The 12,135-nt window shown below is 40.3% G+C and overlaps 1 protein-coding gene across 4 annotated transcripts in view; it reads left to right on the forward strand.

Annotated features, from left to right (window-relative positions):
• dock5 (dedicator of cytokinesis 5) overlaps positions 1–12,135 on the forward strand; it is a 41,785-nt gene that overhangs the window by 12,372 nt on the left and 17,278 nt on the right. For all 4 annotated transcript variants that reach the window (XM_037778161.1, XM_037778162.1, XM_037778163.1 and 1 more), the window contains 17 exons: positions 11–146; positions 1,150–1,307; positions 2,833–2,914; positions 3,514–3,643; positions 4,928–5,000; positions 7,031–7,173; positions 7,337–7,462; positions 7,603–7,727; positions 8,499–8,597; positions 8,803–8,875; positions 8,986–9,089; positions 9,321–9,501; positions 9,836–9,933; positions 10,026–10,115; positions 11,526–11,626; positions 11,762–11,896; positions 11,987–12,098. In XM_037778161.1, the coding sequence (XP_037634089.1) occupies positions 11–146; positions 1,150–1,307; positions 2,833–2,914; positions 3,514–3,643; positions 4,928–5,000; positions 7,031–7,173; positions 7,337–7,462; positions 7,603–7,727; positions 8,499–8,597; positions 8,803–8,875; positions 8,986–9,089; positions 9,321–9,501; positions 9,836–9,933; positions 10,026–10,115; positions 11,526–11,626; positions 11,762–11,896; positions 11,987–12,098 (1,966 nt within the window). The remainder of the gene's footprint in view (positions 1–10; positions 147–1,149; positions 1,308–2,832; positions 2,915–3,513; positions 3,644–4,927; positions 5,001–7,030; positions 7,174–7,336; positions 7,463–7,602; positions 7,728–8,498; positions 8,598–8,802; positions 8,876–8,985; positions 9,090–9,320; positions 9,502–9,835; positions 9,934–10,025; positions 10,116–11,525; positions 11,627–11,761; positions 11,897–11,986; positions 12,099–12,135) is intronic.

The following is a 12,135-nucleotide window of genomic DNA, read 5'->3' on the forward strand; positions in this document are numbered from 1 at the left end:
TGCTGCTCAGGATTCTGGGGTTGGATCTGGTGGTGCGAGATGAAGCGGGAAACACGCTGGATCCCGACTGGACCAGCACGGTCAGTCTGTTCCGGGCGCACGAGACCGCCTCCCGCAGCGTCGATGACAGGATACAAGAAGAGAAGGCATGATTTTGATTTATTCATAGCAGTGGTATGGACTCGTGGCACATGACTTGGACTCGAGTCAGACTCAAGTAACACGTTTTACACTCGACTTGACGAATTAAAAAAAAGACTTGACTTGAACTTTAACACCAATGACTCGTGACTTCACTTGGACTTCAGCCTTTTGACTTGAAAATACTTTATACCTTCCACCCCAAGACCAAATATTAAAAAGTCTGTTATATAAGAAGTGTGTGCAGGAAGACGATCACCTGCCCGGTAGACAGCGTTAGAGATGTTGGGTTTATTTTCTTTTTGAGAGATCCTTTATTGATTTATTTAAGAAGAGGACTTACTGGTGTGGAAATAACTGAACTGAACACACTGAACAGAGATCCTTTATTTGTTTGGGAAGAGGATTTACTCATGGGGGAAAAAAACTGAACTGAATTGAACAAACTGAATTTCTTTCTTTTGTTCTTTATTGCTGAATCCCAGAAAAGTTGTGTTTTTTTTGTTAAACTCTGGACTCTTTATTTCTGGTGAACATTATTGGGACTTGCATTTGATTATCTTAAATGTAATTACCCAGATCCACTTTGTTTGAACCAATCCGACAGCATCCAATCAAGTTGCAGGAGAAAAAGTTGGCGCCAGTTACTCTGTTGTCAAAATGGCATTACATTCGGTGAAGAGCATACTACGGCCCAACCCCAATGTCCACACTCACAGACTCACAGACTTTGAGGCGCTTTCCTGCAAAGTTCGTGAGGGTTTCGGGCTGTCCCACTGTCAAATCGTCAAGTCCTTGAGGGCTCTCTCGCGGACATTTTGAGCCCTTTATGAACACTCCGTAAGTCCGCATTTCTGCAGACTTTGAGTGCAAAGACTTCAGACTTGTGACTTGCAAAACAATGACTTGGTCCCACCTCTGATTCATAGTATCAGTCACTTATTTTTCCAAAGTAGCTGTCCATTTCAAATAATACCTGTGTCCATGCACTGCCTTGCTTTTCTGCAGACGCGGCTACAAAACCTGGAAATGCAGCGTCAGACCCTGTTCAGTACGGTGCACACCTACAGTCTGCTCATGAACCTGAAGAACTTTGTATGCAACATTGGAGAGGATGCCGAGCTGCTCATGTCTCTGTATGACCCCGACCAGTCTGAATTCATCAGGTTTGTTCCTCACTTTTCCCTTAATTTCACAGTTAAGTGTCATGCTGAGGATATTTGTCAATGTGGGTTCATTGAGTGACAGAGCAACGTTTGTTCCAGCATGATACAAAGAAAAACACTCAACACAGTCTTCCACATTAAGATGTATCTTAATATGACACTAAGTGATGTTGATGTAGCTCCCAAGTCAAGACATATAACAAACAATCTAATCTAAAAAAATATAATTTTATTTAAAGAAATGCGACTTTGTCAATTAGCATGGGATAATTACAAAGTGAAGAATTAAGAAATGTAATTAGTTTACTATGGCTATGGAGAATAATTATAATGGCTCGAGGTGAGTTATTATTGACACATAACTCATAATAATGTTTTAAGTTAAAGCTCTAGGCTGGTGTCATGAAGCTGCTGCTTCTTCTGCTCGCTGGTGTAGAAAATGAACGCCTCTATGCTAAGCTGGGCAAAAATGGTGTCAGCATAAATAATAGAAGAGATTAAAAGAACATCTAAAACAAAACAAAAATAAAAGTGTCTACCAAGTAAGTTCAGCTTTATGAATGCTCCTTGGGTACGGTTCTGCAGCTGACCCTGACCTTTGACCCCTCTGGAGAGGGCAAGGGTAAAGAGAGTATGCCTTTTTTCTGTGTCCAAAAAATATAAACAAAGACAAAGAACCACCCCATGATAAGAAATAAAAATAATAATTAATTCATTTAAAAATAATAAAAATAAAAACATAAATAAATAAATGGAAAACTAAACGGAGGAGTAAAGAGATAAGGGAATTAATACAAATATGAATAAAGAAGCAAATTGAAACAGAATATCAATTTATGTCACATTTTATCAATTAATTAATGGCTAAATCTATTTTTCATTTAATGACATATTTATTTATTTATCAAGTCATTTATTTATTTATTCATTTATTTTTGATTTTGGCAGGTTCCGTCCTTCATAGATCTTGGTCACACACAAAAAATAAAAATAAAATAAAATAAAATAAAATAAAAATAAATATATAATAATAATAATAATAATAATAATAATAATAATAATAATAATAATAATAATAATAATAATAATAAACCAGTAAATAAAATTAAATGAAGCATATTGTTAAGTGAAAATAAAATAGTAATGAGTATTCAAATTCAAAGTTCAAATTAAAGTAGGTGAGCTCGAGAGACATTTTGACTTTTCATAGCAGGAACATTGCAGATGTAACTGATACCATTAATGATAGCGGTTGTTCCTTTTTAGTAATTCCAGTAAGCCAAGCCTGTCTGCCATTACCTGTTTGGCAAGTGCGAATGTCTGCTTTGAGGAAGGTCTATAGGGATCAATAGAAACTCACACTATTGCTATTCAACATATGCAATCACCTTAGAATTGTCTTGACATTTTGGATTTTCTCTTGTAAAACAGATAAAATAATGGAACATTTTTTGCATTTTCTATTTCTCCTGATGCCTGTAGATAATATGATATCTAACTGTGATTCTTATTTAAATTCATGCAGCGAGAACTTCCTGGTGCGCTGGGACAGTATGGGGATGCCTAAAGAGATTGAAAAACTCAACAACCTGCCAGCTCTATTCACGGTAACTGAATCCCAACCCACTGACTGTATTCCCTCCGCTTCGGATTTCAACAATCCAACCGCTGCCTGGAATCTGTGACAAAGAAGACAATTTGCTCCTGGAATCGCTCTTAATTTGCTGCAAGTTTTCACTGAATGGCTCACATTCACGGCACATCTTTGAAAATTTGAATACGTTTGCCTCCATTATATTGCCGCTGTTCATGTTGACGAAGCAGTCAGCAGTTCCCTGCAAACAAGTTGCTGTGTGCCGCCAGGAAATAGTGGTTCAGAATGTGATAAAACCGCATTTATCGAGGCAAAGAGCTGAGATTTAATCATTATATTTACACCATCAAAGCACACAAGTCAAGACTCCTTTGACTTGGAAAAACCTCCAGAAAAATAAACACATAAAGAATCTGGAGAGCGATATGTTTGAGGGTTTTACTGCATGCTTTCACCCTGTAACATCTGCCATCTGGTCTGCAGCTCCGGCCATATGAATGCACATAATAGCAGGCTAGTGATACGTACAGCCCACAGCCGCTTGTATGTATTGCCCCTTGTCACTTAATATGCCCTAATAAATCATCTTTATGGTTGTCCTTTGCGTTCCAGGACCTGAGCAGCGGTGATTTGATGAGGCAGCGACTCTTCCTCGTGTGTCAGATCATCAGAGTGGGCAGCATGGAGCTCAAAGAGGGCAAGAAACACACTGGAGGACTGAGGAGACCATTTGGTGTGGCTGGTGAGCTGCTTTTCAAATGTCCCAATGTGTGTTTAGGCGATACAAAAGTCAACACACAACAACAAAAAAATGCCTCTCTGATGCTATAGTTGCATGAACAGTTCTGTAGAGGTGTAAAAATGAAGGATCCATGCGCTGAATGAAATGGGAACACCTGCTTCCTGACCTAGAAAATGCCTCGGCTCTGCCTTGGCAAAGGAGCCGGTGGAAATTGGTTTAGCACCCGTCTTTTTGTTTTTGGCCAGATCATTAGTGGATTTGATGAGGAATGGTTTCCTCTGGTGTTCCAGCAAATGGACTGAAACCAGAGTTAGAGAGAACGTTTCGCTCAGACGTCACATTTATCTTAGCCAGGGAAAAAAGAAAATCACTTTGGGAAAAAAGAGCTGAGTGGAAAAAACAATTCAGAGGCATTCGCAAGCTGGAGATCAAGAAGCCTCAATCTGTTTTACTATGCTGGCTGTCTGCCGTGCCAGGCAACAGGTGAGTGAGATCCGACACCTGGCTCAGCTTCTGTTCAAGACTTATAGTGAGTAAATTCACTTTTAGAATTATTAAAGAGGACCTGCTATGCTTATTTTCAGGTGCGTACTTGTATTTTGGGTTTCTACTCGAACGTGTTTACATGCTTTAATGTTCAGAAAACGCTTTATTTTTCTCATACCGGATGAGCTGCAGCACTTCATTTCACCCTCAGTCTGAAACGCTCTGTTTGAGCTCCTACCCCCCTCCCGATAAGCCCAGTCTGCTCTGATTGGTCAGCTGGCCCACTCTGTTGTGATTGGTCAACTGAACCAAAGTCTTCGGTCTCTGCTCCAGCTCCGCTCTAACTAGCTTTGTTTGTGGGCGTGCCAAACTAGCCGCTAAGCAGGTATTATGCAAATGTGTTACTTGGTGACATCACCACGTTACAGAAGAAAAGGCAGGACTTCAAGCGAGGCGTTTCAGGCAGTTCAGGAGCAGTGTTTCTGTGGGGGAGAGTAACTCCCTTTGGCGTGGACTTTGGGCTTTGTAACGTTCAGACCTTTTACATGCACAAAAAGCTATATAACACACTAAAGGAAAGGGAAAAGGCATAAAAGTGTAGTCTCTGACATGCTTGGAAAGAGAGGAGTGAACGGAGGGGTTTTCAGTTAGTTGCAATCTGGAACCACACCACTAGTTGCCACCAAATCTTACACACTGTACCTTTAAATAACTTAAAAACTGCATTGCATCTGGTAAATTAGCTTACCCTTGACAGCAGCCTGCCTCCTTACTGTGATGCTCTCTTTGTCATTTCAGTGATGGACGTTACAGATGTCGCCCATGGCAAAACAGACGACGAGGACAAACAACATTTCATCCCCTTTCAGCAGTGAGTCTTCTTAACGTCGTCACACGCTCAACCTTGTTCTCTCAGGGCACACAATAATAATGGGAGAGAATTGGAATAGGACTCGAGTTATCTTTGCTTACTGTGTTCCATCACGTCTATTTCAAGAATGCGAGTCAACTTCTCCTATGTTGCATCTCAAGGACAAATATAAAAAGCACTTTTTTTTTTTCCAATCCTGAGTGTTAGCTTTTTCTCAAAGACAGGCTTCAAGGCCATGTTTTCATAGGACCTGCACAATGGGGGTGGGGTGAGGATGATAATACGTTCACAGGGTTCCTAGATGGAAGAGGCCCAAAAATATCTTGACTGATTGTTGACATCTAAACCAGAACGTTTCACCTCTATTTGTCTCTTCTCACTGTGTCACAGTTCACTGTCTTCTTGAGGAGGTACACACCACAAAAACGTGTTTTCGTAGGATAGAATAGTTATCAGGGCTGTGGGTTTTTATATTTTTCTAACCAGAATGACAGATCTTTAGGGCTGATATACTACTCCAGACTTAAGCTTAGTTTCTGTTAAACTAACTAGTAAAAGTGACTAAACATTTCTGGGACACACTATTCTCTGCTCTTCAATAAATGCTAATTCTCCAAGCGTGCTCCTTACATAAGACAAATTGTACCACAGAACAACCTGTTAAGCTTTCCAGCCTTGACAAATTCATTTATATTTCATTAACACTGAGTGACTTATCTGCCACTGGCAATCATGAAGTGGATGATTACAAATTAATAACAAAAAGGTCATGCTAAATGAATTTTCTAATGAACAATGGAAAAAGTATATATTACCAAGATTGAAACAACAAAAGGAACGCTGATATTTTATTTCACAGTTTTTCTCAGTTGCTTAAGCACATTTTCCGAAACACTGTTACCGCATCAATCCATGCAGTGCAGTACAGCACTTCATTTGTAATTTGCAAAAGGCCGTCAAAACATTTAACTCGTGAGTCAGAAGTGAATAATGTCACCAGCGGGTTCATCGCCCCCCCAGAAATAACATGTCCCTTTATCATTGCATAACCGAGACTGTCAACTGTCTAAGGAACTGTGTCATTGACATTTTGTTTCTGTACTTAATTTCTCATAGACTTACAAAGAGCAAGCCAAAGTCCAATTTCCATAACAGCCAACTGAATGGTATTCATTAAAACTCAAATCAAATTCCAGTTACAATACATTATCTACAGTGTTAACCTCTATTCACAGAAACCTCCTTATAATAACAGTAATGTAAAATACAAAAAAATAAAAGCGCATTTATTAGGGCTGTCAATTGAATAAAATATTTAATCAGGATTAGTCGCATGATTGTCCGTGGTTAATCATGATTAATCACAAATTAATCACACATTTTGTATCTGTTCAAATATACCTTAAAGGGAGATTTGTCAAGTATTTAATGCTCTTATCAACATGGGAGTGGGCAAATATGCTTGCTTTATGCAAATGTATGTATATATTTATTATTGGAAATTATTATTTAACAACACAAAACAATGACAGATATTGTCCAGAAACCCTCACAGGTACTGCATTTAGCATAACAAATATGCTCAAATCATAACATGGCAAACTCAAGCTCAACAGGCAGTTGCATGAGCTACATCTGTAAGCTAATTATGATAAGGTTCACAAAAAATTAAGGATGGACATATTGTCTGCTGTGCTGTAATTGAATTTAATCAAACCGGATTGAGTATTGCACAGTGTTTTGAGAATCATGATTTTCATTTTACAATTGTGCCAAAGCAACTGAGAAAAACTGTGAGACACGACTCTAAAATACACACACGAGTAGTGTTGTACTTGCACTCTGTGTTACTTTGCTCTGTGGTTGTCACTCGAGGTAAGTGGGGTGTGGGGAGGGATGATGGTGGATCTTGTCAGGAGATTCAGAAAGCCTCACGTTGCCTTTGCAGCTCATTCGTCCATTTGTTTGTCACCTGTCAGAGACGCCGGCATCTGATTTCTCTCACTCTCGTCCCGATGCTTTTCTCCCAGGATAGCTATGGAAACCTACATCCGTCAGAGGCAGCTCATCATGTCTCCGCTCATCCCGTCTCGAGTCATAGGAGAGAACGAGCCGCTCACTGCTGTCTTCAACAAAGTCATTGCAACGCGGGAGGTCAATCATAAAGGCCAGGGTAAAACGAAGTGCTCACAGACAGCGTGATCCCCTGTGATTTCAGGGGGTCGCTCTAAATTGACCTTTCTGTTTTGATGGAAATAAATGATGTGTGAGGGGTCTATGGGGTGTGTTCTTTTTGCTGTCTGCCTCATTGAATTTCTTTGCATGTTTGTTGGAAGGGCTGTTTGTGACCCTGAAGCTCCTCCCGGGGGACCTCGGCCAAGTCAGGAAGGACTACCCCCACTTTGTCGACCGCAGCACGGCTATCGTCAGGAAGATGGGCTTTCCAGAAATCATCCTCCCAGGTGGATTAAAGTCTTTGTTGCTGGGCATTGCTCTACATATGCCATGGTCATGTTCATTTTAATTGCTTACAAAGCCATGAGAAAGGGGGGTTTATAAATTCTCAGCACATCCCTCTGATCATCTGTTGTCCCTTTTTCAGGAATCGTGAGGAATGATATTTACGTAACCTTGCTACAAGGAGAGTTTGACCGTGGCAAAAAGAAGACCCCGAAAAATGTGGAGGTTATACTGAGTGTATACGATGATGAAGGCAATTCCATGGAGGTAAATAGGCCAGTGAACGCAACATATCGTCTTTACTCAACATTTTACACGTGACTAACTGTGCTACCATCTCCTTATAACAACAACTCTTATACTTCTGCTGTAAATGTACTTTTTAGCCGTGCTAGCGGCATGGCTCTGTGGATAGCAATGTCGAGCTGTCGGTCCACCACTTTAGGGCTGCAACTAACGATTATTTTCATTGTCGATTAATCTGTTGATTATTTTCTCGATTAATCGATTAGTTGTTCAGTCTATAAAATGTCAGAAAATGGTGAAATGTGTTTCCTAAAGTCCCTGATGACGTCCTCAAAGGTCTTGTTTTGACTCTACAACTCAAAGATATTTAGTTTACTGTCATAGAGGAGTAAAGGAACCAGAAAATATTCACATTTAAGAAGCTGGAATCAGAGATTTTGACTTTGTTTAAGGCTGTCAATCGATTAAAATGTTCATCGAGATTAATCGCAAATTAATCTAATTTTTTTTCTTAAAAAATTACTCAAACCAATTAATCGATTATCAAAACAGTTGGCGATTAATTTGATAGTTGACAACTAATCGATTAATCGCTGCAGCTTTACACCACTTAACAAATTCAAAATTATATATATATATATATATATATATATATATAAAACATTTGATTTTCGACAGAACAGGACATCCCCTGATATAGGACCTCAACATTTTTTATAAATAAAATAAAATAAATAAAAACATTTTTAGTTCCTATCATGTAAACTAATCCCCCTCCTTCAATTTCTATAGAAAGTGATATTTCCTGGGGCCGGATATGATGGCATCACAGAGTACAAGTCTGTCATCTACTACCAGGTGAAGCAGCCGTGTTGGAATGAAACGGTGAAGGTAAGCTCACGTCAGGGACCCACGTGTGCTTCGAATGTGATATCTCATGTTCTTTAATTAGTTCTTCAATGAACTAATCTTCTCAGGAAGATATTGACACAGGATGTGCTGCTCATACAAAACTCCCACCAGATGGCATTTCTTCCATTATTTATAATCCTGTATTCACATTAATTCCCCCCGACTTTTCTCTCCTTCCTGCAAGGTGACAATCCCCATTGAGGACGTCTACCGCTGTCACCTGAGGGTGATGTTTCGACACCGATCCTCCCAGGAGTGTGAGTGACTGTGTCTTATTTGTATGACAGACTCCCACATGTAATCCTGCCACCATGTTAAACAGCTACACTGACTGGCTGTGCATTTTGTGCTCCTGTGTATCCTTCAGCTAGGGACAAATCGGAGAAGCCATTTGGTATGGCCTTTGTCCGGCTCATGAGAGGAGACGGGACCACGCTAAGAGATGGCAGGCATGAACTTATCGTCTATAAGGTACTGTTATTGCAGGATTGTGGTTCTGTATGAGATTTAATTCACCGCACTTTTCTTTAAAATAAGCAGCGGATTGTTTTGATCTAATCACGCAAAAATCGGTGTCTTGAATAGCTGACGGTGGGTAGATGGATTATGCATGAATCCCTCCTCAATCAATAAATATGAAATTAGATCTCCACCGATCGATACGCTCCGTGATTCATTCCCCCCATTTCGTGAATTTCTCAGGTTGATGTGAAAAAGACAGAGGATGCAAAGGTTTATCTCACCTTGCCGGCGACTTGGATCGAAGTGGCTGAGAAGGAGAAGCAAACAGGGAAGCAGTTCCACCATTCAGGGGTGATTCCCGTGACTAAAGACAGCTTCCAGATCGCCACGCTCACCTGCTCCACGAAACTCACTCAGAACGGTACCGTAGGGCGCCATTTCTATTCCTCCCAATCTCTCATTCTCCGTCCCTGTGGTAATTAAAAGATGACCTGTGACAAGTTAAGAAATGAACAGATTCTACAGCAGATAAAGGGAAGCAGTGCCACCATCATTTCCTCTCCCCCAGATTGCCTCGAAATTAATTAAGCTGATCTGTGTTGCTAATATATTGCTGATGTTTTGATGTTGATTGATGTAGAACTAATGAGGTTTATATTGAAATTTCAGGCTTTTAACACAATTATATTAACTGATGTTGCGACAGAGGAGGTGTTGCTCATACTGAATGTATTCTGGTGTTGTTTTTTTTCCAGTGGATTTACTGGGCCTGTTGAACTGGAGATCTAATCCCGAAGATCTGGACAAGAATTTGCAGAGGTTGATGGAGGTCGAGGGAGGGGAGATTGTCAAAGTGAGTTCTGCTGCATTAAATATGGAATATGCTGCTGTATTTTTTATATGTTGTATTTAGTCCTTTTAAATGGCACTCTGTTTTATGCTCAGTTTCTCCAGGACACTCTCGATGCCCTGTTCAACATCATGATGGAGACCTCGGAAAAGGACACCTATGACACCCTGGTGTTCGATGCCTTGGTTAGTATTTTTGTCAGGCCATAGTGCCAGTGGGTGATTTATTATACAGTGTAGAAGTGTCAGTGACTGACACAGGTCAGACACATCGTGCATACTAGGTCTTTTCTGGCGTAATTCGTCTTTTGCTGACAAAAGGCAGACCATAGGTAGCATCAAAAACAGGGTGTGATTTCATGAAAACGTTAAAGGTGTTATTGATAGCATTTTTATGTAGACAAATAATTTAAAAAGAATAATTATTCCACAGAGCTTTTAGAAAGGTGCTGAATAAAAACATCACTTTTCCTAAAAAAACTATTATGATTGTGAATTTATCATTTAAGAAATTGACGGGTCCAAAATGAATGTATTGTTCATCTCTGTGGAAGATATATGAGGTTTGGTTCCCACTTCTAACAAGGCTTGTGAGCCAATAATATAACGGCGGTGGTATCACGTGGTATCACTGAGTTTTCAGCGATCAAGCTGCCAGTTAGTGTGGAAAAAATGGATTGGATTGGATTGGTTTGACGGTAAGCGCCCGGCTTCACTCTGGTACCAAAGTGCTCAGCGATAAAAAGAGGCTGCGTCCGCCACGCCTGGCCACACTGACACTGGTGTCTCCATCAGGCTGCACAATACGTGAATATTTACCGCAGCAACTAGTGACATTAGCACATATTAGCTTAATCGTCCGAACAACAGTAACCCAGATTGTTAAAATGAGAAAATCTCAATCCCTGAGTTATAGGTCCCTCAATGTATAACATGTATAATATATAACAATGTAACGAAGGGATGCACATCAGAGGGGATTTAGAAGTGGGTGGCCCAGGCCGACTGAAGAATAAGTAGGTATACGCCGTTTACTTGCATTTACCCTGCGCTACACCACTGATGACAAGCTAAATGTTTCCTAAAACTATAAAGCCATATCCTAAGATTACCATAGATTATGTTACATGGATCTTGAAACATCACCGCACAAAGTAAACTAAATTTATAGCTAATGTATAGCTACATGTTGCAAAAGGACTTCCTTACTCTACGACGAAAGATTCATCACTTGACATGACTATAAAATATGCAGGTTGTACAACAAACTGGCAACCACTTGTTGTGAAGTGAATGCAATGGAACGGGGGAGGGAGAGTGCGACATCTAGTGTCTGAATGTTATCAATGTTATCAATATATACATCGTTTTTGGATTTTGGAGAGAGTTGTTCATGTTTACAATTTTTTTTGGACTGTCTTAAACCATAGGAATGACATGTAAGAATTTGGAAAATGAGTGTAGTTCCCCTTTAAGGATAATAACTAATAAGGGGTCACATGTAAAAAAGGTATTTTTGTATTAGTTTTGTTATGTTCCTTCAACTTGGACATAGTTCTGATTTTGTTTCCCCCCCTCCTCCTCGTCTATAACCAGGTATTTATAATCACACTCATTGGCGACATCAAATTCCAGCATTTCAACCCCGTCCTGGAGACCTACATCAACAAGCACTTCAGTGCCACTTTGGCTTACATGTGAGTCTCCGTTCTGCGTTTTCCCACCTTTTGATCGCTTCATGCTGTTTATTTTTAGTGTGTTTTTCCTTTTCATCACCACCCACACCCAAATTACCAGCAGACCTTGATGCCTGACTCATTCCCTTTTCTCAGGAAGCTAACCAAGGTGCTCAACTACTACGTGGGCCACGCCGAGGAGTCCGCCCTGACCGAGAGGCTCTACGCTGCACTCAAAGCTCTCAAGTACCTGTTCAGGTTTATTGTGCAGTCCCGGGTCCTCTATCTCAGGTATCAGAAGTGCATAAGAAGAATCCACTTTTCACTCTTACATTATAAGGATGACTTCCTTTAATGCAATGGCCTGGCCTTGATTCTCAGATTCTACGGCAACAGCGAGGATGGGGACGCTTTCTTCAACTCCATTCGCACCCTTTTCCTGTCTTTCAACACCCTCATGGACAGACCGCTGGACGAGGGAGTGAAGATAAAGGTAAGAAGAATGGTTGATGTGCCCAGTAGCTGTTTTT

The sequence above is a fragment of the Sebastes umbrosus genome, chromosome 8 (genome assembly GCF_015220745.1).
Source record: "Sebastes umbrosus isolate fSebUmb1 chromosome 8, fSebUmb1.pri, whole genome shotgun sequence".
NCBI classification, from domain to species: Eukaryota; Metazoa; Chordata; class Actinopteri; order Perciformes; family Sebastidae; genus Sebastes; species Sebastes umbrosus.